Below are 26842 nucleotides of genomic sequence, written 5' to 3' on the forward strand. Positions count from 1 at the left end.
AAGCTCCATCAAAAAATACTACTTCAACAAACGCGGCCATATTTTAGCTAATAATATAACGAGTCGTTTTGCTTATTAATTTTAAAATAATACCAAACAATTTGATACACCTCCGCACCTTCCATGCAAATTGTTACGTCTTTTAATGCAGTCCAGGTTTTTTGGTGACCGTTTTTTTCATTCACAGAAACGAATTCCAACAGCTTCGCGAGATGAGTTGGGCAATGACCAGAAACAACAGCATGACGTTGGTATCTCTTGAAAATTAATGTTCTTTACCATGTTCCTCTCACACTGTGGCGAATTTGCTAGCGAATTTTGCCAACGATTGTATTTTTGATCGACAATCGGTCCTCAAACTTGGCGAACATTCGCAGTGTCTTTGCAGGTATGCAAATTCAGAACGTTCGTCACAAGTAATTCTCCACCTGATTACGAAGATCGATCACTTTATAGGAAGCGCTCCCTAAATTTCAACGAATGTCACGGAGACGGTCATTCGCTGCGATTTTTGTAAGTATTTTGGTATTAAAGACAGTGGACACTATTGGTAATTGTCAAAGACCAGTCTTCTCACTTGGTGTATCTCAACATATGCATAACATAACAAACCTGTGAAAATGTGAGCTCAATCGGTCGTCAAAGTTGCGAGATATTAATGACAGAAAAACCACCCTTGTCACAGTGAAGTTGTATGCTTTCAGATAAATTGTAAAACCCAAAGTCATTATAAATTTACCAAGTCAATTTCCGCTGTGGTTTATTACTTGTATAGATACATGTAATTATGAAACAATCCTTCAAAACTGTAATAGCATCTGCAAGGACTTTTGTTGAGGCTTCGCTCAATCACTTTTTGAGAGACAATACGCAAGTTGTCCCTGAAGATGCTTGACTTCGAGACCTCAAATTCTAAATCTGAGGTCTCGTAGTCAAATTCGTGGAAAATTAATTATTATAAACTATAGGTTTTCTCGGTCAATTTCGGAAAATGAGCAGTCAATTTAACCACCAGCCTATTCTATTTCGCACGAAATCGAATGCTACTAAAAAGGGTCATTCGGTTTCATTTTAAGACTATTCAAATGTACTTTTACGTCATTCGATTTAACAAAATAATCATTCAATTTAACAATTCATCGAAACTGCATTCAAATTCGCAGGAGTGTTTTTGAGGCGTGTGTTTAGGCATGCGATTTAATGTTTTGGCACTCTTGAACATAAAAAAGCCAAGATGTCTGGCACGCCAACAGATGGTTGGTGAATATTTACAAAAAAACAACAGGAAATGCATAAAAAAACATTCCATCTTGAACCTGTGAAGGTACGAAACGGTTTGCCTTATACAGTTTATCTGTTTATTCGTATTTCTTTAGTCGTACTTATTTGAATCCTCGGTGAGCGTAATTGAAAATGATTAAATCAGCAAAATCTCTAGTCGAACCAGCTTTGCTAAATTGAATGATGATTGTGTGTCATAAAAAAGAATGAGTGCGCTAGGAACTTGAATGCCTCAAAACGAAATTGAATGACCGAATTCTTAATTTGAAACGCAGTAAAAACCGGTGAGGCAAAATAGCTTTAATTCGAGCGCCTGAAAATGAAATTGGCTGCTCATTTGCCGAATTTGACCGAGAAAACCTTTAAAATAAACTATTTCTCAAATCTTGCCTTAATTTGGGCATAATAGACCTATGGCCCTATGATATTTCACATACAGTGCATGCATTCATCCAATCATGCCACAAATAACGGGGAACGGCACAACAAATTACATTTTTTTAAAGTGGGGTTTCACATCTAAAAACCGTCGAAGCCATTGAAATTTGTATTTTGGGCACTGAACACCTTTGGTAATTGTCAAAGAAAATGAGTATTCTCACTTGGTGTATCCCGACATAAAATGCATAAAATAACTCCGTCATCGAAGCTGCAAGAAAACAATGAATGAACGAAAAAAAAAACACCACTGTGCCTGTTATAAGAGGCTTCAGGCCTGTGAGAAATTACCTCTTTCTAAAAAAAAACTACGTTACTTCAGAGAGAACCGTTTCTCACAATGTTTTATAATATCAACATTTCTCAACATGTAAGTTTTTATGCTACCAATTACTTGAGTAATTACCAATTACTGTCCAGCGCATTTAGAGGTGAACATAAATTGTTTGATATAAGTAAGCCGATGTAACAGAATTGAAGATTATGTACATTTTTACTATACTGCAACAGTGCATTATAATTCTCTTTTTCCCGGTACGCATGACTCAGATTGGCTATAGCCATTAATACATTAGAATGTTGCATTAAGTAAATACTAATTATAATTATGGGTTCACTAAGAGTGGTCGGAGATGTACTTATACAAAAACCATAATTTGCGTCTAGGGAATGGCGGCAGAACTGCGATTACCATTACTGTCACACACCACAACAGGCCATATACCAACTTATTGTGTAAGCTGCACCATGGCAAGGCGCCAAATCACTGAGGCAGAAAAAGATGTTTTTTAAATGACAATGAACACGAACACAATGAACTATTGAAGTATACACAGGGACCACGTAATAAGTGCAGAGTTTTTGGTATCAAGTTTTTTAATAAAAACTGTAATATGATCGGCTCTTCTAAGAGAGCCAAGACTCACGCGAAGAGATTTTCGTTGCACACGCAAGTACTATTTGTTTATAGTTTCTTTCTATTACTTTAGTGGCATTCCAATAAAATAAACCATCAAACGATGTTAATCGCAACAAATCGCGTCAAAATTGGTCACAATGTTTTATGAATCAACATTTAGAAAAACAAGGTCACCATCAGATAAAACATGCACGGCCTATACCCGAAACGAACGCACCTTCTTGTATAGGACAATGTTATTTCAAACCATTTTGGACTGCAGAGCAACCGGAAGGAAAGGTTCTATGGTCCCGGTCTAAAAAAATAAAGGCCTTCCGAAGGCTGTTTCGGCCCGGACCCCAAACGAACTCTCTTATACTTTGGACTCGCAGCTTAGAGCAAAGGGCAAAAGGTGAAGTGCATAAAAGCGCATAAAGTGATATTAAATATGGGTTGTAAGTCTAGGTTTCAACAAGACGAAATATTCTTTATGACAGAAGAAATAATTGTATATATGTATATCGTGTAGGCCTAACTCAGTTCCTTTTTCTATGTTATATTATTGTTACCTTCTTGGGCCTCTACTGTTTCGTGTCTACAGACAAATTTACCCAAACCTCCCCCATGTGTCATATTGTGCCCATTACCTCATAAAGGCTTATGGCATAACTAATAAAAATTATCTATAAAACACTTTGACAAAGGGGATGGGGCTATCATTTAAATGGGGAAATCGAATTCAATTAAATTCAATTGCATTTATTACACATTGACTTCCTTCTGACGGACCACAGTCTGATGTAGATAATTGCAGTAGCAGCCTATTTTATTAGTTTATGCTTTTATATCCGTGTTGGGTTCACGTGCCAAGTGTCATGACGAGACAGACCCTTTCTAAATAATAATATCATTGCACAAATGAATGTGAGTCTTTTCCTACCGGTGATTTTTTGTTGTATGGATATAAAACAACGTTCCCCCAATGCGTGTTCGCCACCATGAGTGTACAATACACGTCTATAGTGCACGAGGCAGAACCGGATTGGCTAGTTGGCGGTTGTGTTCAGTACGAAGCCAAAGAGCAAGCGGTTCACGGTGCGGTGACTTTTAATGCAAAGCTACTCGTACCTGCGCATTGTTCGCGGACGAACCCACTCACCAAATTGCATAAAACGGTACCCAACGGCCTTGATGGATTCGCATTCAGTTTTCCTGCTAAATAAACAAAGTAGTTGAAATACATACACATAGTAGTTGACTGTGCTGTTCTTTTGAGCGCTAAAAATACGTTTAGACGACGTGGACGCGACGAGGTCTACTAGTATTGCCGATTTCGCAATACAAGTTCTATAGACGATTCTAGAGGCAAAAACAGTATCGTGAGAAGCAGTGTTGTCATCGTCAGAAAAGGTAAGATAAATGATAAACCATAAGATAAATAAAAGTATAAACACCATGTGACATTCAACGATGCACCTTGTATATCAATTGAGGTACCGCACTATGGTGTGTTGGTGTTCACAGAAAATCAGCCGACCTATCGAAACCGAAAGGTAGCGGCAGTTATTAGATTTCATTTATAAACATGATGTGCCATGAGCTCTGTTTTGAATTTTCGTTTTCCTTCCTGAATCGATGTTTATCTTCATTAGCCTCAATGCTCTGAATAGGAACTGCATGACAATAATGACTATCGACTTTGGAACAAAAGAAGGCAAGATGATTGTGCATGTAACGCCAACGGAAACGAGTAGGGTTAAAGGGTCGTGAATATTATAGGGCTCTAACATTTATGTTTTGAAAGCACGTGTATGGTGGCTTAAATTGAATTGTGCAATCACAACCGTCGTTGGTGGGGGTTTCCCCATCAATCCATTGTTTCGTCGTAAACAGACGCTAAGAAAACCATTTAGTACTTTTGTTACTGGCTAATAATATATATATTTATTTATTTAATTCTTCGGACAATACAATAGTTGTTATAACAACAAGCAGAAACCTTTTACAAGGGAAAAGTATGTAAAAAAAACTGTCATCAAAAAAAGATGTGCCCTCTCATCAGACTTTGCTTATAAAACGAGTAAAAATGAAAAACTATACATAACACAGAAATCTAAAATTGTAATCGTCCATTGTTATGTTATGCAGTCTCCTGTTGATCGTTTGTCAAACGGATAATAATAAAGTCATTATAATAAAGCATCGTTGCGGATCTTTCAGGGAAAAGCTGCAACTTACATTGATACAGTTTGATGTGACATGCCTGCGGTACACAATAGCCGTATATTAAAGGAACACGTTGCCTTGGATCGGTCGAGTTGGTCTTTGAAAAGCGTTTGAAACTGCTTGTTATGAAATGCATATGGTTAGAAAGATGTTTTAAAAGTAGAATACAAAGATCCACACAAGTATCACTCGAAACTGCGTGGTTTTCCTTTTACCTCGTCGACTAACATAATGCATGGCCGGATAGAGTTATATCCCATGTCAAATGGGTGTAGAACCTAGGTGCACGTACTCTAAATTGCTGTTTCCACTACACAGTAGTAGTACCTGGCCAATTTCACGAAGAGCCAAGATTGTTAACTGCAAATCAATCATGGTTGGTTAGTTAAGTGTGATGTCACAGTACAAATCAGTATGGTAATACTGACAATTTGTCTTGCAATGAATTTTATTGCTTAGTAAAATCGGCCCAAGGTTTCCTTTAATACTTATATTAAAATATAGACATTTGTAAAACGCCTAATGCAAAAAGCCTCTAATCGCATAGAGAACAATAAAATACAATGAGTTAAAGATACAGTTACAAATAAGCAGATTACAAACAAGCAGCTTTAATTGTAAAGAACTAGCCTGGCAAATATGCACAGGAAGACTATCCAAAAGAAACGGTGTGACAAAAGAAATTGATCTGTGGCCATAAAAAAAGTGGAGTAAGCTCTTGATGTTGAAAGCAATGACTGTTGAGATGATCGTAAAGTCTAAGTAGGGGAATAATGGTGAACAAGTTCAGATAAAATAGATGTTAAATTTGCATCGGGGATAAAGAATATTAATTTTGGTTTTTACCCATACACCGATGTGTGTTAGCACTGTATACTCAGTACTTTAATATTCTTTATCCCCGATGCAAATTTAACATCTATTATATCGTTGCGGTACCCGCTGCCAAAACATAGGATTCGAACTGCCTCTAGCTGCCGGGCAACCTCGGTAGTCTAGTTGGTAAGACACTGCTCTAGAATTGCAAGGGTCGTGGGTTCGAATCCCACCCGAGTAACATGCCTGTGATATTTTTTCACAGGACTCGGGAAAGTACTGAGTATACAGTGCTAACACACATCGGTGTATGGGTAAAAACCAAAATTAAAAGTTCAGATAAATAAGCAGGAGATTGACATGTTTGAGTTTTGAAAGTTTACAAAGAATTTTATAAATCATACAAAACTTAACCGAAAGCCAAGGCAAATTCATTAGTACTGGTGTAATATGGTGGAACAAGGCAGACAAGAAAACGAGGCAAGCAGCAGTGTTTTGTACACGCTGGTTAGCAAGATCTTCATCAGGGAGTCCATACAATACAGAATAGAATTGCCACAATCAAGTCTAAGTTTGAAGAAAACGTGTGAACAAGACGGAGAACAGTAGCTTCATCTTTGGTCTCAAAAGGAACTTTAAAATAATAAAAACATTAAATTTATTTTTCTTGTTTCATTTTAAAGCCCTAACCACCAAACTTTTGTCAATATCTTTGTAAAAAAAAAAATTAATTTAGGCTAGAGAGGATGAAAGTTGTTTTACCTTACTTCCAAAAAACAATCCCTTTAAACATGGTTGGTTGAAAATCTCTTCAGAAACACACTTTTCAGCAAGAAATAAAACAACAACAACTTTATGGCAAAGTAGTCACTTGAGAACAGGCTTCAGCTACAATGCCTGCTTGGGGTCTCAACTGTCTTTCTTAATGTGAAGTGAGCCCTCTCTTGACAGTAAGAGCACCACCTTCTTGAACTTAAAGGAATTGGTTGATTCCATCTCATTGAATCAAGACTAAACAAAGTATTAAATCTCTAGAACTTGTTTAGTTCATTGTGTGATTACAAAACAGTATCAGAAAAACACATACACTTATCAATTTTGCAGCATGGTGTACAGATACATAGAAATGTTCAAACAAAAGACGAACCGCAGCTTTTAAAAATTGCTAAAGGAAACTTAATAATATTCTCCCTCCATGTTTCTACACACATTCAACATTCATGTGATAAATGAATGTGCTGTTACAAATGCGCATTGTCTTCTTAAATGTTCCACGACACCTCAGTTATCTATCTCTCTCTCTCTCTCTCTCTCTAATCGACCGAGGTCGGAATCTTGCCCATCCCTTTCTATAAGGTATAAAACCACACGTAATACTCAATTTCAACACCTTTTAACAGCCAATGTACAAACAACTTATGTAAGTCTCACACATGGCGCATCGTAAAAAAAAAACTCTGCTAATGACGGGTACTTACAGCTGAAACCGAACGAGTAAGTTTTCAGGTTGGTTTTGAAGCTGGAGAAAGTGACTACTATAAGTATGACGTTAAAGGAACACGTTGCCTTGGATCGGTCGAGTTGGTCTATGAAAAGTGTTTGTAACCGTTTGTTTTAAAATGCAATGGTTAGAAAGATGTTGTAAAAGTAGAATAAACTGATCCACACAAACATGCCTCGAAATTGCACGGTTTTCCTTTTACTTTGCGAACTAACATGGTCAGCCATTTATTGGAGTAAAAAATTTGACTACCATAAATGGCAGACCGTGTTAGTCGACGAGGTAAAAGGAAAACCGTGCAATTGTGAGTGATACTTGTGTGGATCATTTTATTCTACTTTTAAAACATCTTTCTAACCATATGCATTTCATAACAAACAGTTTCACACGCTTTTTTTATAGACCAACTCGTCCGATCCAAGGCAACGTGTTCCTTTAATGTAGTTTTCCTTGTCATGACCTGGTTTGCTTATTAATTAGGCCTACTCTTCAATACCGGTGAATGATATTAATTTTCATCGATTATAATTAGACTCGGGTATCTATTTTGAAAAAAATATTTACTTGTAAAATAAATAGGAAATATCTCCCGATTCTTCAAGCTAGGAACATACTGTGGTAACTACCCCGAAAAAGCCGCTTTATGCATGAATGTTATGGATTGTTATGAAGATGGATGTAAGGGATTCTGCGTGATTTGGTTTTAAAAATCAACAAACAGTATGGTTGAAAAATGTGAATCTCTATTCTCCTATAACTCTCAACCTACTCTTTTAGTGTACCCCCACCCCCTCCCTTTGTAGTCCCTTGTCCATTTCTTTTGTGCCTTCATTGCACCTATGACTTCTCTTAAAAAAAGATTTGCTTTTTTAGTACGTCCTGTTTCATTTTTTTCCCGGTTATTTATCCCTTTGGTTTTGTATGTTTTATGATAATTTTTTATTTAACTTGTTATCTTTGTTAACTGCTCACACAGTTCAGCATGTTAAAATGTCGTCCCTTGCGAACAGTATTTGTTACTGTACAAATAAAAATAATTTGAGCTTTAAAATCAGCAGTGTTGGCAAAATCCAATTTAATACTGTGTGTTTTTTCTTTTGAGAAATGACGTGTATCTCAATTAGGCCTACCTTCACGGTTGAAGTGTGGGATAGACTCAGCTTTCCTATTTTGATAAAAGGGGTCGAATGAAAGATCAAATTACTTTTCATGTGTTCCATTTCATCGAAAATTATTCTGTTTCTAGTCAAGATCAGTGACATAAATTACTGCATAAATTTACCTAAAAATTACAATTTCTGAATATACATTTCGATCCACCCACCCCCAAAACAGCAATCTCTGAAAGTACAGTTTTTAATGACATGAAATTTCATATTCTTTCAATAGCATGTATTATCATTTTGAGTTTTCAAATATAGGCCAATTTAAAATTGTTATGCTAATTATTATTCTCTGTAAAAATTAGTTTATTAGGCGAGAGTGGCCTTCGGACGTAGATCGTTTCACGAATTAAGCACGTCGGACCTTCCTCCCTCAGCGAATCGCCCGTCTCCATTTGCCTAACACAAAACTGGCTTTATAAAAGAATCCGTCGTGGTGACGTGTCTTAACCACGCTGCTTCAAGACAAATTTGCCCAAAACAATTTTTTTTTTGATCGTATATTTTGTGTATCGTTTTAAAAGAGATGCAATCATTATTTGCCGATATGAGCCTCAAATGTTTAATATAGCAATTTTTATACGAATTCAAAACAAACTATCGCTTTTAAGTTGTATTAAATATCATCCAAATATAAGAGGTTCCGCCAGTAGTTAATTAGAAACCAAAACAATGAGTTTTCGTCCGCATAACCGTGGCTTTTATGGGGGAAATTGTAAATATTTTTCGTTTTTCGTTGAAATTATGTATTTTACAGGGTTTGTGAAGAAAAAAACATCATTGTTTAATTTCAGTCTGAAACTTGCAGAATGAGCTCTAAGAGCACCGAATTCAAACTCTGGTGTTTCTGATCAGCAGAGTGTGGGTTCGAATCCACAGCCGTGACACTTTACCATTGCTTCGTCCTTCGGACGGGACGTAAAGTCGTTTGTCCCATGTGTTGTGTAACGCATGTAAAAGAACCCAGTGCACTTATCGAGAAGAGAAGGGGGTTCACCCCGGTGATCCTGGTTTTGGCTGCTTAATGCGCCGTAGCACCTTGTAAACACTTACGGTGCTAAATAATTGGGTCTCAGAATCCATCACTGCATGCAATAACCCATCTTTCTGAAAGTTTGTATATACTCAGCGCCTTGAGTACCTTGTTATAGATACGTGCGCTGTATAAGACTTCGATATTATTATATGAGAACCATTTTTGGCCGTGGAAATTTTCCCTCTGAAACGAAAAGCTAGAATACCGTATTTGAAAACGTACAAAACGCAGGGCCGCAGCTATTTTGGTTGTTACATAACAGCCGCAACCGAAATTGAGGAAAATGTTTACATGCTGAAAATTGTGCTGGGTTCTTTACTTCCGACGCACACAACGGAGTTTAAGGCAGTGGACACTATTGGTAATTTCTGAAAATAATTATTAAAACTTACTTGGTAACAAGCAATGGAGAGCTGTTAATAGTATAAAACATTGCGAGAAACGGCTCCCAATGAAGTAAAATAACCTAGTTTTCGAGAAAGAAGTATAAATTTTCCACGAATTTGATTTCGAGACCTCAGAATTCGATGTTCAGGTCCCGAAATCTAGCATCTGAAAGAACACAACTTCGTGTGACAAGGGTGTTCCCCCCCCCCTCCATCATTATCTCGCAACTTCGATGAACACTTGTGGTCAAATTTTCACAGGTTTGTTATTTTGTGCATGTTGAGATACACCAAGTGAGAAGACTGCTCTTGACAAAGACCAATAGTGTCCAGTGTCTGTAAGGCGACTTAATGTACAAAGTTAAAAATGTCTGTTTGATTTAGTTTGATCAAACAAAACATCAATTGTGACTGCTCTATACCAATCTTGTTATAGTGTATAGGTGCCGAGTTTGCAAGGTTCAAAGTTCATTGGTGCCTAGTTTGATCGACAACATTATGTGCTCATAATAATCGTTTAACGACAAAGCACTCTTTAGCAAAAAAAGTCATTTTTAACCCCTAATGTGAATTATCGAATAATTTAATAATGAAGAGCTGGTCGATGTGTATTCAACACTCCATGGAATATCGACCCTGAAAATGCAATTCATGCGTGACTTTCTATAGTTAATGGTGGAATTATGAAATGGGAATTATTTTGAGGACATTTGTGGTTAACATTAGATTATAAAACTCATCACTATACGACAACGCTGATCATAAGACGCAATCTAATCAAATGTGGGTGTATATTGAGCTTGACTTATTTAGCCTCAGCTGCGCAATTATATCTTTTATTAGAATTTAAACAAGTTTAATTCTCCACAGGGCTGTAAGGTTTTCTATATACAGAATTTTTTACTTATAGTGGTTTTTTTTTCTCGACGATTCTTCGATTTGAGCCCCAACAATTTTGGGCTCCGGTTGACTCGGTGGTTTCTTTACCTCCTTTCCCTCCTTTCACCCTCGGTGTTGACCCGTGACTCCGTGTCGAATCTTGAACAGCATAGCCTTGCACGTGGCCTTGTATGACCCAGTGACCAGGGGTAACAATATTGTTGTTGTTGTTGTTTTGCTTTGTTAAATATTATGTGAATGCCGGAGAAACGATGACTAATAAAAATGGCGGGAAAAAAATGGAGCGCCATAATATGAGCGTCACTCGAGTGTGACGAATTGGAGTGCTATACAAAAAGCCACTTTTATGGTTCTGTGTAGAATAAATAAATAAATAAATAAATTATATTAATTGAAAAAAATAATATATAAAATACATATAAAATTCATTTACTTGACCTGAACAGTATTTCAACTCTACACGTTTGGAACTGGAAGAATTTTTGAAAATTGCATTTACATAAATAATTGGGCGAGTTGTAGTATGCGTGTGGTACATAACTGGAATAGTTTAAGGTAGCCATATATAACCCATGTCTGTACCAACATGTAGTCAGGGCCCAATTTAATAAAGCCTGTAAGCACAACAAAATTGCTTAGCATGAAATTTCTTCCTTGATACAAACAAGATACCAACCATATTTTAATGTGTTGCATATAACTGGCATTCAGCTGTTGTTTGCTCATGGAAATCACGTGGACATTTGGTTGGTAATCCTGTTTTTATTAAGGAAGACATTTTATGCTAAGCAAGATTTTGTGCTTACAGGCTTTATGAAATTGGGCCCAGGTTTATAAGAATTCATTTCAACGGTTCCTTATAGTCTGTCACGAAGACGACAACAGACACTTGTGTACGGCTCATCAAACCAAACAGACAGCTGACCATGGCAGTGTTGACCATTGCATCTGGAAGCGAAACGCAACATTGGCCAAAGAAATATAGCCTTTAAACAATCTGGGATTGGACATTTCCATATCAAATGTTGCATTTAACGCACTTGGAACCCCTTTTCATTCTTACATAACGCTAGATTATCTTGAACCTTAAATTTAAAGGCGCTAAAAAGTTGCTTGTTTAAGAAAAAGGCAAAGGAAAACTTTATAAGCCCGCAAAGCGCGCTCATGGGACCACTCCGGCGAGGAAAGTTCGGCTACATGTATAAACATAACATGAATCTGACAACAAATAATTAAAGACAGTGGACACTAGTGGTAATTGTCAAAGACTAGTCTTCACAGTTGGTGTATCTCAACATACGCATAAAATAACAAACCTGTGAAAATTTGAGCTCAATCGGTCGTCGAATTTGCGAGATAATAATGAAAGAAGAAAAACCCTTGTGTCACGAAGTTGTGTGCTTTCTGATGCTTGATTTCGAGACCTCAAATTCTAAACTTGAGGTCTCGAAATCAAATTCGTGGAAAATTACTTCTTTCTCGAAAACTACGTCACTTCAGAGGGAGCTGTTTGTCACAAAGTTTTATACCATCAACCTCTCCCCATTACTCGTAATGAAGTAAGGTTTTATGATGATAATTATTTTGAGTAATTACCGATAGTGTCCACTGCCTTTAAGTATAATTGTAGAGTGGTAGGGCTGAACAAAGTTTTGTACGCAAATTTAAGCAGATATTAATCAATGAGAGGAATTTCACATAATGGGAAGTTAAAGCCTTTTACGCATGACCTTAACCGTCTAAAGAACATCTTCAAGTAAAAGACGAGTTGAGTATAATTTGACTCTTTCTGAGACAATGATATTGTCTTTATGGTTACAACTATTTTATTCCATCACGCGACCACTGCTATTAATTAAGACCAAGTTAAAACTAGTAAAACCTTTTACGCATGACCTTAACCGTAAAGGCCTTTAGTATAATGGTTATCTGAACATGGTCACATAACTGTAACAATAGCAAAGTAGGATTTGAAACTTTGCACGGTGGAAGTATGATTAGGAGAGGTTTGCCGGTAACACTATTTGGATACCTCTTTCGGGTAGTGTTGGTATACTGGTCGCAACATTGAGTTTTCAACCATACGGTTCTGTTCAAAACCAACACTACTCGAAACAGATATGGTTTGAACCAAAATACATTGCGTCTAAAGAATAAATTGTAACTTCAAGTCAAAGACGAGTTGTATATATACTCTTTCTGAAACAATAGTAGTGTCAATAATGGGCAAAGCTAAAATGTCAATCCATGCGATCCCTATTAAAGGAACACGTTGCCTTGGATCGGTCGAGTTGGTCTTTGAAAAGCGTTTTTGACCGTTTATTATAAAATGCATATGGTTAGAAAGATGATGTAAAAGTAGAATACAATGATCTACACAAATATGCCTCGAAATTGCGTGGTTTTCTTTTTACCTCGTCCAATAACACGGTCGGCCATTTATGGGGGTCAAAATTTTGACCCCCATAAATGGCCGACCGTGATAGTTCGCGACGTAAAAAGAAAACCGTGCAATTTTGAGAGATACTTGTGTGGATCATTATATTCTACTTTTAAAACATCTTTCTAACCATATACGTTTCATAACAAACGCTTTTTATAGACCAACTCGTCCGATCCAAGGCAACGTGTTCCTTTAAACACCAATTCTCTTTGTTAATTGGCCTACACTTACTAACACAATACCCAACCAAGCAAAAATGACAATTGCGTCTAAAGAATAACTTCAAGTAAAAGACGAGTTCTGAGACAATGATATTGTCTTTATAGATATAACAACTATTTTATTCCATCCACGCGACCACTATTAAGACCACTGTGTTATATATTGGCCTATACACCTTTAATATAACACAACGCCCGGGCATTAATTGGTGCAATACAGAACAATCAAATTGAGTGACATGGCCGAAAGGTTGCTATGGCGATGTGATCTTATTATAATGAAGGTCTGGCCTCCGCCGCATGATACTTGAAGCCTGGTTAAATTATGCAGAACTGACCACTTCGAAAAACATACGAAAAAGGCTTGAAAAGACGTGACTCGAAGATTTTAGCGTGTCGACCTATATACTTCAATTAGTAAGATCCATGGTACACTATTTTGACAAAATTGAAGAGACTAATCTGAGAGATCTGGTCTATTGTTCTCCCTTCGATATAGAACTATGGAAATTCGATTAATCTGTCATCTCTCTGTGACGTCAGTCACATGACTCACCATTGTTAAAAGCAATGTCTCTTTGTTCACGTTGCTATTACACTAAACACAAGAACCAAACTATATAAATATTTACGCAAACCGCCGGTATGGTCTTTTACTTTGCAATTATGGGCCTTGGCGAGTTATTATAAATTTATTGAAGATTTTTTGGACACGCGCGTCATTTTTAATCATCCTTTTCGATCAATTAACAATAAGTGTCACCTGTAATTACTTTCCCTAAATATAATGCACATAGGCTTCGCCTATAAGGCATAGGCGAAGCCACTATATAAAATTTGGGGCTGTAGGTTCGATCTAGACTCGAGTGCCATGCAAACATTGCCATCATGTACAGATTTATCAAAACTTGCAAACATGTAAAACTGTGCTTCGATATATAAATTAAGCATCTGCCATCGTTTAATAATGTCTACGAATAAATCATCAATATGTTTCACTGACGCATGTTGATTTGGCAACCACAATTATCTTGTCAAACGAAAACGAAATCTGAATTGGAGCATGACGCGTATTTACACACGCCTCAATTGAAATTGGGAAAAAAAATACAATTTCGAGGTTCCCCAAATCGGTTATTGATCTGTAACTGAAAATTAAAACAGTTGAAGCAAAGTTTGGACGAATGCTTGCAACATTTTGTGACACAAAGATGGCGCATAAAAATAGTCGTTAACTTTACATTCAATGTATGCAAAACCAGTAGTTTTTTACTTTACTCCGTAACACATGTAATTGTTGATATCTTTTTGGAAGTATAGAAATAAACGTGTATTTGAGTTGAATTGAAAAGTAGTTTACGTTGCAGTAACTTGTTTACTGTATGGTAACCAGTCATTGACTTTGATACAGTAGGGTCTATGGTAAGTTAATTAACTTCTAATGTTTGTTTGTTTGTTTGTTTCTTCCTAGCAGTGGTCTCTGTGATGGCGAAAGATATACTGAAGCCAAACCAATCTTCAACACCACTCCAACCTACATGATTACCATGCGAGATGGCACAACAAGATGACCAGACACCCGTTACCGACATGTACCTGTCGGAAGAGAAGCCGGTATGCCCAACGACCGTGGAGATACCCGAGGGTCCACCCGAGTGGTGGTCAACGGGTAGGAAAGCTACTCTCAGCCCCGTGATGTTATCGCCCGGAAGCACCACACAGAAATTAATTGCGTCTGGCAAGATCAAGAGTTGCTTTATTCTGTTGGAGAAGACGAATTATGATCCGAGCTCCCTTGGTCCGACACGTTTCAACTATGAGGATACGGGCGAATCGGTTGGAGGAGACGGTGGGGAGAAAGCTTGCCAACGACCCACAAGCTTCCGTGAATTTAACAGATTGGATACCAAAAGTCTAAAAGAACGTTCCGATGTTAACCGGAATGTTTTCACCAGTATGTTGCGTGATTTGAATACAGTTCCGATGGATGATGGTAAAGAACATGGCGTCTTGACGGATCGTGTGTCACCAGAAGGCAACATGGTTACAACCCCGATCCTCATGTCAGATAGTGAGTCCGATCAGATGATGAGGACATACGAGTATCCTTCAGTCGATTCAGATACAATCGGGGACACATTTTCGGTTAATTTTGATGCCGAAAGTATCTCCTCGACCGGTTCAAGTGAGACTTTAGAGTATTCGGAATCCATACCAGAGGAAACAGATATCGAAAGAGACTTTGATGAAGTCGAAGAACCATGCGATGGACCCCCACGTTTAGAAATTCTAGACTCATGGACTGTTGTTTCGAGACCGACGTTTGATGACCCTCCAATGTTGTCCCCACCTTTGCTAACCACTGAAAACAGAGACTTACGATGCTCGCCATTTACTTTCCCGAAACCACATTTGACGGCAAGCTCCCCGAACCCGAAAAGTCGGGTGAGTAGAAAGGTCGAAGAATCCAAAACATTTGGCTGTCAAGATGCCGAATGCATCCCTTTTCTTGACTCGAGAGAATCTTCGAATTATGAACGTCCACCGAGTGATAAAATTGAGAAAACAAAGTCCATTGAGAGCTTAGAAGTCAGGACTGGACTTTGTGTTCCAAATACATCTTGGAACAAAGAGGTTTTCCCAAGAGATTCCCATCAGTTCAGCAACAACGCTAGAGGGACGACAATCGAAACTGCAGGAGATCAAACAATAGAGGGCCGTTTTACCTCTAAATTAACTCCAACCATTGAGCATTCAGGGCCACATTCAAACCAGCACCGTCAGTTGAATGACTCTCAAAACAGTCTCAATATTTCAGAAACACAAGAAACAAATGATACCTCCAAAACTATGCTTTCGAAACCATCTAGGACTGTGGATGGATTCTTAGAAAACTTAAATCCACATGATCCTTTGAGTAGTGAGGAGCGAAAATCATCTAAACACCGGGATAAATTGTCCATTGCTACCTCACAAAGGGTTGGGATTTTGTACCAACAAAGCTCCTTGGATGAGAATGTTAGGGATGTTAGTAGCCCTACTAACAAAGAACACGGTCCACACCAGTCCCACGCTTGTCAATCGAGTGAATCCCTTCAATCGTCAAAGACTAATGTTACCGGTACTGATCCATCTTCGGCAAGAAATGGAAAAATGTCGACACTCAATATGACGTCACCGTTACCTGACCTTGATTCCCCTGGTCATTCGCCAGGTCATTGCCCAGTTCATTCTCCAGATCATACCCGTGGCCATATCCATGATTCTTCACGACGTAGCCCTACAATGTCAGGGCGTTTTGCTGATACTGAAGACGTGCAAACTGTTCATCTTCCCAAGTTGGATGTACCTCAGAACAAAGATGTTTCAGTCGTACTTTCGAGTGAAGAAACAATTTCAACTATCCCATCATTGGTGATTTCAGACGTTCAAAGTGTTCAGGTTCAAACAGTAGATCTGCCGGGAGCGATTGAAACGATACAACCCCAGCAAACCGAATTTCCGCCAGGCGCCGAACCCTCAGACAATATCGTCAACGATGTATTCTTTGCCAGCTCTGCATTCAGTGCCGACACAGCTACCGACAGTGTCGCCAACTCACAGGAATCTTCACGAGAGTCATCGGTTACGTCACTTCCTGTCGATGATGAGAATTTTGAAGATGCGGAATATCAACAAATAGTTCAGCAAATGAAGGAGGGCAGTGAACACCCAATTGCCAACGGGGGTGACACCGGTAAGGATTTGTATGCCGGTGCGTTGCCTTCAAATGACCATCCTGAAACTACGCAAGGCTCAGACCCCTTTGTGTATCCAACGTTGAGACAAAAAAAAGAGAAAGAAGACCACAGAACTGATGACGTTTCAAAAATGCCCGATAATATTGATGACGTCGCTAGTTCACGATGTGACAAAATGACGTCCCCCGAGTACCAGCCATTGTTTACTCATGAAGTTGCAAACTGCCCTGAGATTTGTGGTTATGCCAATGAAGTAACAGTTGAAGTCTGTGATTTTGAATCGGTAGACTCGTCCGTTTCTGAAGTCAATTCCGAGATCGAACGAGCGGTGGCATCAATTACCGACCGCTGCGTTTCAACAGAAAAACAAATGGCGGGCGTATTGCACGAATGCCTTGATGAGCTGACGCCTGATGAGATACGGCAGCGCTTAGAAGTTACTGACAGTTCGAGCTGCGCTTCGAGCACGGTTGAAGTCACCTCTTCCACGGGTCAAGTATCTGTAGACATTGGCAAGGATCAGACAAATCAAGATTCCCGGGAAGGCAAAAGATCTGTTAACAAAGAAGGTGGTACGAATGAAATTGTTGACGATGCAGAGGGATTTGTGCAAGTACAAGCAAGTTCAACTGTTACCAGTGTAATTACTCACACTCCCACCACTGTTCCACTGACCCACCAGCAGAAACATGATGTTACTGCAAACGAGTTATGTAAGGTTGCTGATCACCGATCTGTTCAGGAAACAAGCTTTGGCGTTCCCGTTGCTGGAATCAAACCTCGCGTGATCTCGTCACTTAGAAGGGAAGATGATAAAACACCAAATGGGGGCATAAATCAAACTGTGATTGTAGACGTGGGAAGCAAAACGGGTCAAAACCAGGCTCAACAACAAACCGGTGCAGTATCCCCTAGAAGTGACCCTTCCCAGTTTGACAAAGATTCAAGACGCCGCGAGATCGACACTGCAATTTCCCTCGCTATCATGTCTGAAATTACAACATTGCCCTCAATAGTTGATCCTAACTATAAAGTTAGTCAGAGTATCGCAACATCTGGAGCAACAACACAAGAAACAAATACTCAATCATCACCAAATCCAACCAATATTCAATTAACGTCATCGGTACAGTACCCCAGAGGGCCAGGAGAGATGAGACATTTTCGCCCCGCTCGCCCTAGGTTTCCAGGCAGTAAAAACCAAAGTAGGCAAATGTTTACTTCACAACAGCTCAACTCCTCATCAGGTGTAGGAATCCAAGGTTCTTTGAACCCCCTCGCAGATCAATGGTCGCAACCAAGAAGTCGCGGTAGATACAAAAGCAACTTTACTGTTGTAGATTACTCGGCGCCAGATCACGAGAAACCAGAACAGTTTATTGAGCTCAGAAGGTGTCTGACACAAGAGAGGAGAATGCATCCAGATTTCAGGCCGCAGCTGCCTTCCACACAGCCGCCATTGATTCCACCAGACCAAACGGTAACCGTGTCTCAGCATAATCGGCCTTTCTATCCTAATGATCAGTTTGTAAATATTCGTAATGGGGTCCCAATTGAGTTTCCTGGTGGGAAACGTTTTATAGCGTATAACAAAGAAGCATATCGCTATCCACCACAAAACCCTGTTGTAATGCGATCGAACGAACAATTGACAGCTCAAAACCAGCACATTGAAGCAGTGTCAGTTTCGAGAGTCCCGCCCCAATTGCCTCAGATTGCACCAAATAATGTACAATCCCAGTCAAACACTGCCGTCAGCTACTCTCAGCAGCACCAGTACCCAAGACCAAACCCAGCCCACCCAAATCTTTCAGTGGTTCAGTACCCAATGCATCCAAGCTTAATGCCTCGACAACAGCTGTCACACTTTGTGAACGCCACGGACAGAGCAAGACAGTCTCCAGTGGTGTATCCTCAGCAAGGCCAAGCAGTCTACCCCTCACAGAACGCCACACTAGCTGGCAGCCGACACGATCAGTCCCATAGAACACCCCAACAGCGGGCTTCTACTCCACGGATAGCATCAGTCTCACCTGACGTCATGGTAGGACCAAGTTCTAGTGAGCAACAAAGTCAGGCCAGGGAGCGCTTCGAACAAACAAGAGCTACATCCTTTCCTAGAGCACCACAATTTCACGAAGTTGGCCCGAGGGGACAGTCTCCTGGTGCTGTTAGTAGGGGGCTTTTGATGACGACATCAGCGACTAACCAAGGTGCAGTAGACAACCTTACCCATTCCTACCAAGCACAACAACAGTTATTTCGGGCCTCAAGAGGTGATGTCGAAGGCAAACAAACCCCAAATAAAGTTAGTACATTAACACCCACTCAAGTCACACCAGCGCAAAACCCTCCCCACGATCACATAACAAGTGATTTTGAACATCTGAAGCGAATGGCAACTGCTGCAGCCACAAATAAAATGATAAGAAGTGACGTTCCTTTTATTCATCAGAATCACCCCCAGAAGGCTGCCCCTAGGACCAACTATGGACAGCCTCCCGGTGCGGACCAAGCTGACCGGCCTGCCCAAGCTGACGTCACTGCCCAGTGTGACCCAACGTCTCTCCCAGCATCAGCCTTTATCGGTAATTTGGCTGAAACAAACAGAATGCGAGCGATGAGCTACCAAGAGGTGTACGATGCCAGGAATTCGCGAGTCCCTGTTCTTACTCAAAATGAGACAGCGGCAAAAGTGACACCTGAAAGTGTTGCCAATTCTCTGGAAAGTAAACAAATCATACCACAAGTCATGCCACAGTCAAAAGACGACCAAACTATCGGGCAACGGGAAGGTCCATCACCAAGAGGGTCTATGACTCCAACCCCTACACCCCCACCAAGCACTCGAGGCAGAACTACGAGAACGTGGACATCCACGGAAGAAGCTCTCTTAAAATCCTTGCCAGAGGAACTTGCGAGTTACCTCGTCGATCAATGCAGGAAAGGTGGCGCATTCAGAGAAACACTGAAGTCCATTATTGAAGACTCGCTTAAAGAGGAAGAAGAAACTCAAAATGAAGAAGCATTAAGAGTTCGGGAGCACACTGTACACCATCTTCCAAACCAAACCCATGGGGACGCGGGTCACACAGACGGCCACCACACACCCTACGCCGATCAGCTCAGAGCCCCAACGAAATCATTGCAAAGACAAGGTCCAACCCCACCGGCACGAGAACAATATGACACCCAACCTCAGCAGCAGGCAGTCAGTCTGACGACACATGCGTCTGAAACTGCGCCTGCGTCAACGGTTGACACACGGCAACAACACTCAAAGGAAGACCAAGATTACGGAAGAAAGTCAACATTTTTCTTCAACCCGGCGCCCTCTTCGTCTCCATTACTAGAAGCAGATAATGTTCTAGATGCTTTTTCCCAGGGAGCTGCTCAACAAAGTCAGAGAAATAAAGCAACTGATCTCAGCATTCAACAACAAGCAGTCGACCTCAGTTACAAACAATTAATTAATTATGAACAACCTGTTTACGAAGTACGACTTCCCATGCCGTATTTGTTATCAAATAGTCATCTCTGCCACCGTGCGTTCACATCAGGGGAGCGAGGTCCAATCAGAGCATCTAGCGTAGTGGATCTAACCTCCATTCCAACACCGCCACCAATACATTCGTTTCTGAAGAACAACCTAAGCCCAACTCAGCTCACGATACGGAACAAACTGCTTGAGAGGAGGTCACGGATTCTAAGTCGTTCCATGTCCACGCCAGATATTCTTCACGGATACACGTATCCCGCCAAGTTAGTTGAGCCAAGGAATTTTGAAGCTGAGACGACTTCATCTGGAATTCAGCCGACGGTGCAAGGGGCTAGACGTGACGGAAGATGCGAGAACCCTGTCACGGTCATCACGTCATCACACTCGGTCAGTGTTGACCAAACAATACATCAAGTCAAAGATGCCATTGGCATCGCAATGAATCGAAAAAGAGCATCTAATCAACCATTCACCCTCGGGCCAGACACAACGGCAAAATACCCGAAAATGAAATCAAAACTTCAAAATGCATGGATCGATGCATCAGGCCAACAGCCTCTCTTATCCGGCCAACAGCCTCTCTTATCCGGCCAGCAGCCTCTCTCATCAGGCCAGCAGCCTCTATCGTCAGGCCAGCAGCCTCTCTCATCAGGCCAACAGCCTCTCTTATCCGGCCAACAGCCTCTCTTATCCGGCCAGCAGCCCCTCTCAGCTGGCCAGCAGCCTCTATCGTCAGGCCAGCAGCCTCTCTCATCAGGCCAACAGCCTCTCTTATCCGGCCAGCAGCCCCTCTCAGCTGGCCAGCAGCCTCTATCGTCAAGCCAGCAGCCTCTCTTATCCGGCCAGCAGCCTCTCTCATCAGTCCAGCAGCCTCACTCATCGGGCCAGCAGCCTTTGTTATCAGGCCAGCAACCTCTCTCATCAAAGGACAGCCAGGAAAATCTTCAACCATCTTTACAGGCAAGTCCTTCTGGAAAACCCACTTCAATTCAACCTCAACCCTCAACCTTTCTCCATAATCCAAACAAATCTGTCACTCGCTCGCCAGAAGCACCTGCCATCACAAAACCAGTGTCACACGTTGCAGAGATTCCTAATCCATCCTCCAAGATGCTAACTAAAAAGAGAAAGAGGGGTCGACCTCCTAAAGGACCAATATCCAAAAAACCAAGATCAGACGCAAGTAAATTAGAAACAGACTTAGAGTGTCAATTTTGCTCATTCAAAAGTTACTTTAGGTCTGAAATTCGCGCGCACGTAAAAAATGATCATTTTGCAAAATTCTGCAAGGAGACCACAACTACGCCAAGGAAGAAAAAGGCAAAACGGGACCATAAAAACAAACCTGTCACAAATAAGGTCCATAGTATGAAGCCAATGTCTCCTGCGAAGATCGCTGCGATTGTGCCTGGACCTCCACATGTTTCAATTAGAAATACACTTATTCCTACAGACAAATGCAATATCTCAAATTCACCTGAAATACGTCACTCATCAGGCAGCACTGTAGGAGCAGTAACTACGACAACCGTAAATGTTATCCCAGGCAACTTGATAACAAATGCTGGCCATGTAACATTTCAAAACGAAGCGACGACCGGTAGTATTGTCCCCATGAAACAAGTAAACCCACAAGTCGCTATGTCCACACCAGTTCAGCAAAATATACAGCCGGCGTATGCTCCTTATACTAAAACCCAGATGGGTGATACAAGGGCTGCTGAAGCAAGCTCCTTAATAGCCAGTCCAGCTGCCACCACCAGCACAGTTAGACCGTCACTGAACGAGCGCCCAATTCAAACCCCATATCGTTGCACGCACTGTAATCAATACTGCAATAGCTCAAGGGAGCTACTCATTCACAACAAGTTCCAACACACAAACACAAAAGGTCTACACATGTGTTTCAACTGCGGCTACACTACCAAGGCCGAATACCAACTCAGGAAACACATTCTTAAATGGCATCAGAAGCAGGGTGTTGAGAACCACAAGTGTACGCGCGCCGCGTGTGGGCAGTCCTTCCCAACACAAGACCAGCTACAGACGCATATTAAACAAACGCATGACGCAGGGGATTACGTGTGTACGTTATGTGACGCAAAGTATCTCAACATAACTGGGCTTAGGTATCACCAGCAACGCCATAAACTCAACTATCCGCATAAGTGTAAGGAATGCGGACTCAAATTCAAATCTTTGGGGATGCTGAACCGACATGAGTTTCAAAAAAATCATATCTCGTCCTAAAGGTTGTAACCACAGGTTGGTAAAAAAATGTCCATTTGAGATAAACTATGGTTGACATGCTATAGGATTGCACTTTTTGGTTTGGGTGTATACAAACAAATTTATCCAAACCTTATAGTGTCATTGTCTTGTGCCGGTGTCGCATGCAATTATGTCCTCTATGCAACACTATCCGGAGGAGAGAATTTCATATGCAATAATGTCCGCCGAACGCTACTGCATAATGCAATTGTGTCCGCCCGGACGCTTTTGCATAATATGCAGTTGTGTCCGCCCCGTGCAAAACCGTCCTTGCAGTAAGTTAAATGCCCTTGGTCGACGGAAAACGTTCGCCATTTGTTTTATAAGCTATGTGCATGTCATGAATGACATGGGAAATGTTCGGCCGTTGGGTATTCCCTGCAATCATAAAATACGTGAATATTCATGCTGCATAATATACTCGGTGCATGAACCGCGCGCACATACATGTACAGTCATGTTAATGTCCGCCGAACGGTTTTTGCATAGCCCCGGACACGATTGCATATGCAAAAGTGTCCGGAGCGGACAATATTGCATGGCGGACCCCATTGCATCTGACACCGGCCTTATCTCAAAATGGCTTATAGCTCCATGCTGCCAATTTTGGTTTAATGGACTGGGAACAATCCAGTCACGTCCAAACGTTCTGCAACAATTCCAAGTTTGGACAAAATGCATGTGAATGTAATTATACCAAAAGACATGCGCTTCGTAGATTTTTGATGAAATTCGAAAACTGTTAAATTGGCAACATTAACTTTTGACCCATTCTTATACAAAGAAACCATTACCAACTATTTTAGCCTTTTAGAAAGATTGAAACGTCAGGCCACTAACTACTTGTTGACATTGATACCATAGTTCCCTTTGCTCCAAAATTAAATTTAGAATGTTAAAAAAAGGTTAAACATAAGCTTTCAATGAGATTCGAACTCACGACCATCGTTTACAAGACCAGTGCTCTAACCACTGAGCTATGAAGGCCTCTGGAAAGTTAGCAATCCCCTCGTTTTACAATGGTACTTTACAAGTAGTGTGAAGACATTGTTATAAGTATAAAAAATGTTAAATCTGACATTTTTATCAAGTTAAAAAGAAGCCTTCAATGAGATTCGAACTCACGACCCCTGGTTTACAAGACCAGTGCTCTAACCACTGAGCTATGAAGGCCTCTGGAAAATTAGCAATCCCCTCGTTTTACAATGGTACTTTACAAGTGGTGTGAAGACATTGTTATAAGTATAAAAAATGTTAAATCTGACATTTTTATCAAGCTAAAAAGAAGCCTTCAATGAGATTCGAACTCACGACCCCTGGTTTACAAGACCAGTGCTCTAACCACTGAGCTATGAAGGCTTCATGTCAATGAGCAAGCCCATTATTTTTCAATGTTGCGTCAAAAATATAGTGTATAGACATTATTTAATGTTACATGTTTATGTAAAAAAAAAAACATGTTAAATTTGATATTATTATCAAGCTAAAAAGAAGCCTTCAATGAGATTCGAACTCACGACCCCTGGTTTACAAGACCAGTGCTCTAACCACTGAGCTATGAAGGCTTCGCGGAGGTTAGTAGCTGCTAATTTTTCAATGGTACGTCACAAAAATAGTGTAAAGACATTATTTAAATGTTAAAAGTAAAAACAAATTAATTTGATATTTTTATCGAGCTAAAACAAAGCCTTCAATGAGATTCGAACTCACGACCCCTGGTTTACAAGACCAGTGCTCTAACCACTGAGCTATGAAGGCCTCTGGAATTTGACAAGCCCCTTATTTTACAGTGGTACTTCACAAGGGGTATGAAGACATTGTTATAAGTATGAAAAAAATGTGAAATTTGATATTTTTATCAAGCTAAAAAGAAGCCTTCAATGAGATTCGAACTCACGACCCCTGGTTTACAAGACCAGTGCTCTAACCACTGAGCTATGAAGGCTTTATGTCAGTGAGCAAGCCCCTTATTTTACAATGGTACGTCACCAATTTCGGCCATCTTGTTTTAAGATCAATATTAAAATCAATGCCTTGAAACCGAGGTTGGAAGGGAGCAAGTTTTGGACTCGCTATTATGGTTTTGTGTGAAACGGTGTTGAGCTTTTTGGGGATCAACCCAAAATACAAAGACATTTTATTCAAATGTTTAAGTTTTTCGTCCCAATAAATTATAGCTATCTTTTCATACAACCAATTGTTTTTTGTTGTAATCGAAGTTTATAATAATATGCAATTTAGTTAGTTAGATTGAGTAATATTGTTTGTTTACCTAATATTGTTAGTGTATAATTCATATTGATTGTAAATATCTTGAAAGGAATGTGACACAACATCTGAAATAGATTTTAACTCGGTAGGGCAACTAATTCTACTTAAGTTATGACGTCACCGAGAGCAAGAAACGAGAATCTAATGTTAGTTTTTGTAAACTTCGTCAAGTTTTTGTTTTCTCGTTTTGTAGCAATGAACTATTATTGACAAAATAACTTGAATTTGAAGATGGTATTTGGGAATGGGACATCCCATTTGCTCCTACACAGTGGAACGGATAAAGACCTGTACATTTTGAATACACTTAAAACTTGTACTCGTAACTTGTGTGACTTTATATGAAGTGTAACAAACAAAACGTCGTTCTTAAACATATCACAAAGCTGTTTAGCAGAAAATAATGCTTACAAAATTTCTTTGTTATAAGCAAAATAATGAGTGGAGTACCAGTCGCAACAAAGTAAAGTTTATATGATGTTTGCTGGTAACCCGTTTTTGCTGAAGTGTCTGTGCTTTCTTGGTTTGTCTGCGTACGGTGTTTATGAAATTGGGCCATGTTACTATGATCAACTTGAAGTACAGGTTCGATGGTAATTATGGGGCAGAGCAAAACATAGTTGTGTATTGTGATAACTGTTTATACTGCATCAAAGACTTTGCCTTAGAAAACAGGAAATGAACTTAAACCATTTAGAACGAACTTTTGGTTATAATATATCAACTTTTTGTATTTTTGTAAATAATGACTGAAACCGAGCAGTCATTAATAGGACTTGATTAATATAACTTGACAAAAAATACTTTAATTTTATACATTTTGATTATACAAAGATTTTCATACTAAGCTGTACTTAACGCTGATATTTTTTTCACATGATATTGAAGATAATGTTTTAACCGAGGTTTTGTACGTGTTTTTTAAGAAGAAATGTTTGTAAATATTTCATTATGGTTTTACCTTGCTTTTGCTAACTTGCCTTATACTATCTGGGTGCCTTTATTTATTCTACAACGCCATAAAATTGTGTTTTTTAATTAGATACCACTATTTATGTTTCTTTTGTAAACTTTGTATTTTTCTCGTACCGTAAATACTGTTGAAAGACCAATTTTTCAGCCCCACTTAATGTTTCACAATACTCGGCTCTCGATGACGTAAAGGATCACGCCGAAGGAATATAACGCCAGGTGGCAGCAGACTCCCGTTAATTTTCCACAAGGAATGAAAGACTTTGGAACGCTAGGTGGCAGCAGACTTCCCAGTTAATTTTCCTTTCTACAGTTCTGAGTATGCGCATATAACTGAGAACTGAGAGCTATGGATTTACCTGGTAAGTCAGCTGTCTAGAGTCCCAAAAGTCCCCATTATGTGACTTTGACCGAAACATCAAGTTCAGTTAATCACTTAAAATGTTTGGTGTTTTTTGCCTTTACATGTTGCTTACTGAAATAACCTTAATTGTTATATTATTGTCATTCTGTTGTATGGTGTGTGTGTGTGTGTTTGTTTTGTTACTGTTGCCTTTGGTAATAAAATAGCAAGTCTGAATTTATCTTTGGGAGTTTTAGCTTGTAGATCATTTAGTTGCTTATTCGTTGCTTAAGACCCCGGTCTTCCCCCAGTAAGAAAGCTTTGTCGTCATGCTAGGGGCTAACCCGAGTCATCCCCAAGTGCCTTGCTTGTGGAGTGGGTCACTTGGGGGCAGGCCCTAGGTGCATGACGTCACTACGAGAGCAGTGGGTGATCGT

The 26842-nt window shown here is 39.9% G+C and overlaps 1 protein-coding gene and 6 non-coding genes across 8 annotated transcripts; 1 reads left to right on the plus strand and 6 right to left on the minus strand.

The window, feature by feature from the left end:
• Positions 1-3728: 3728 nt before the first annotated feature.
• Positions 3729-26748, plus strand: LOC139934752 (uncharacterized). 2 transcript variants are annotated; one of them, XM_071929150.1, is made up of 2 exons: positions 3729-4027; positions 14781-26748. In XM_071929150.1, the coding sequence occupies exon 2, from the start codon at positions 14864-14866 to the stop codon at positions 22796-22798; it is 7935 nt and encodes a 2644-aa protein (XP_071785251.1). In that variant the 5' UTR covers positions 3729-4027; positions 14781-14863; the 3' UTR covers positions 22799-26748. The 2 variants fall into 2 exon arrangements, with proteins under 2 accessions (XP_071785251.1, XP_071785250.1); XM_071929149.1 differs by having other exon boundaries at positions 14784-26748.
• On the minus strand, positions 23735-23806 carry Trnat-ugu (transfer RNA threonine (anticodon UGU)). Its single transcript has one exon. It is a non-coding gene; the product is annotated as a tRNA-Thr (tRNA).
• On the minus strand, positions 23920-23992 carry Trnat-ugu (transfer RNA threonine (anticodon UGU)). Its single transcript has one exon. It is a non-coding gene; the product is annotated as a tRNA-Thr (tRNA).
• Trnat-ugu (transfer RNA threonine (anticodon UGU)) lies at positions 24106-24178 on the minus strand. Its single transcript has one exon. It is a non-coding gene; the product is annotated as a tRNA-Thr (tRNA).
• Positions 24312-24384, minus strand: Trnat-ugu (transfer RNA threonine (anticodon UGU)). The gene has a single exon. It is a non-coding gene; the product is annotated as a tRNA-Thr (tRNA).
• Positions 24505-24577, minus strand: Trnat-ugu (transfer RNA threonine (anticodon UGU)). The gene has a single exon. It is a non-coding gene; the product is annotated as a tRNA-Thr (tRNA).
• On the minus strand, positions 24692-24764 carry Trnat-ugu (transfer RNA threonine (anticodon UGU)). The gene has a single exon. It is a non-coding gene; the product is annotated as a tRNA-Thr (tRNA).
• Positions 26749-26842: the final 94 nt, after the last annotated feature.

This window comes from Asterias amurensis, chromosome 3 (genome assembly GCF_032118995.1).
Source record: "Asterias amurensis chromosome 3, ASM3211899v1".
Taxonomy (NCBI): Eukaryota; Metazoa; Echinodermata; class Asteroidea; order Forcipulatida; family Asteriidae; genus Asterias; species Asterias amurensis.

Bases quoted from the DNA above. Each gene is read 5' to 3' on its own strand.
- LOC139934752 (XM_071929150.1), top strand. From the start codon at position 14,864: ATGGCACAACAAGATGACCAGACACCCGTTACCGACATGTACCTGTCG.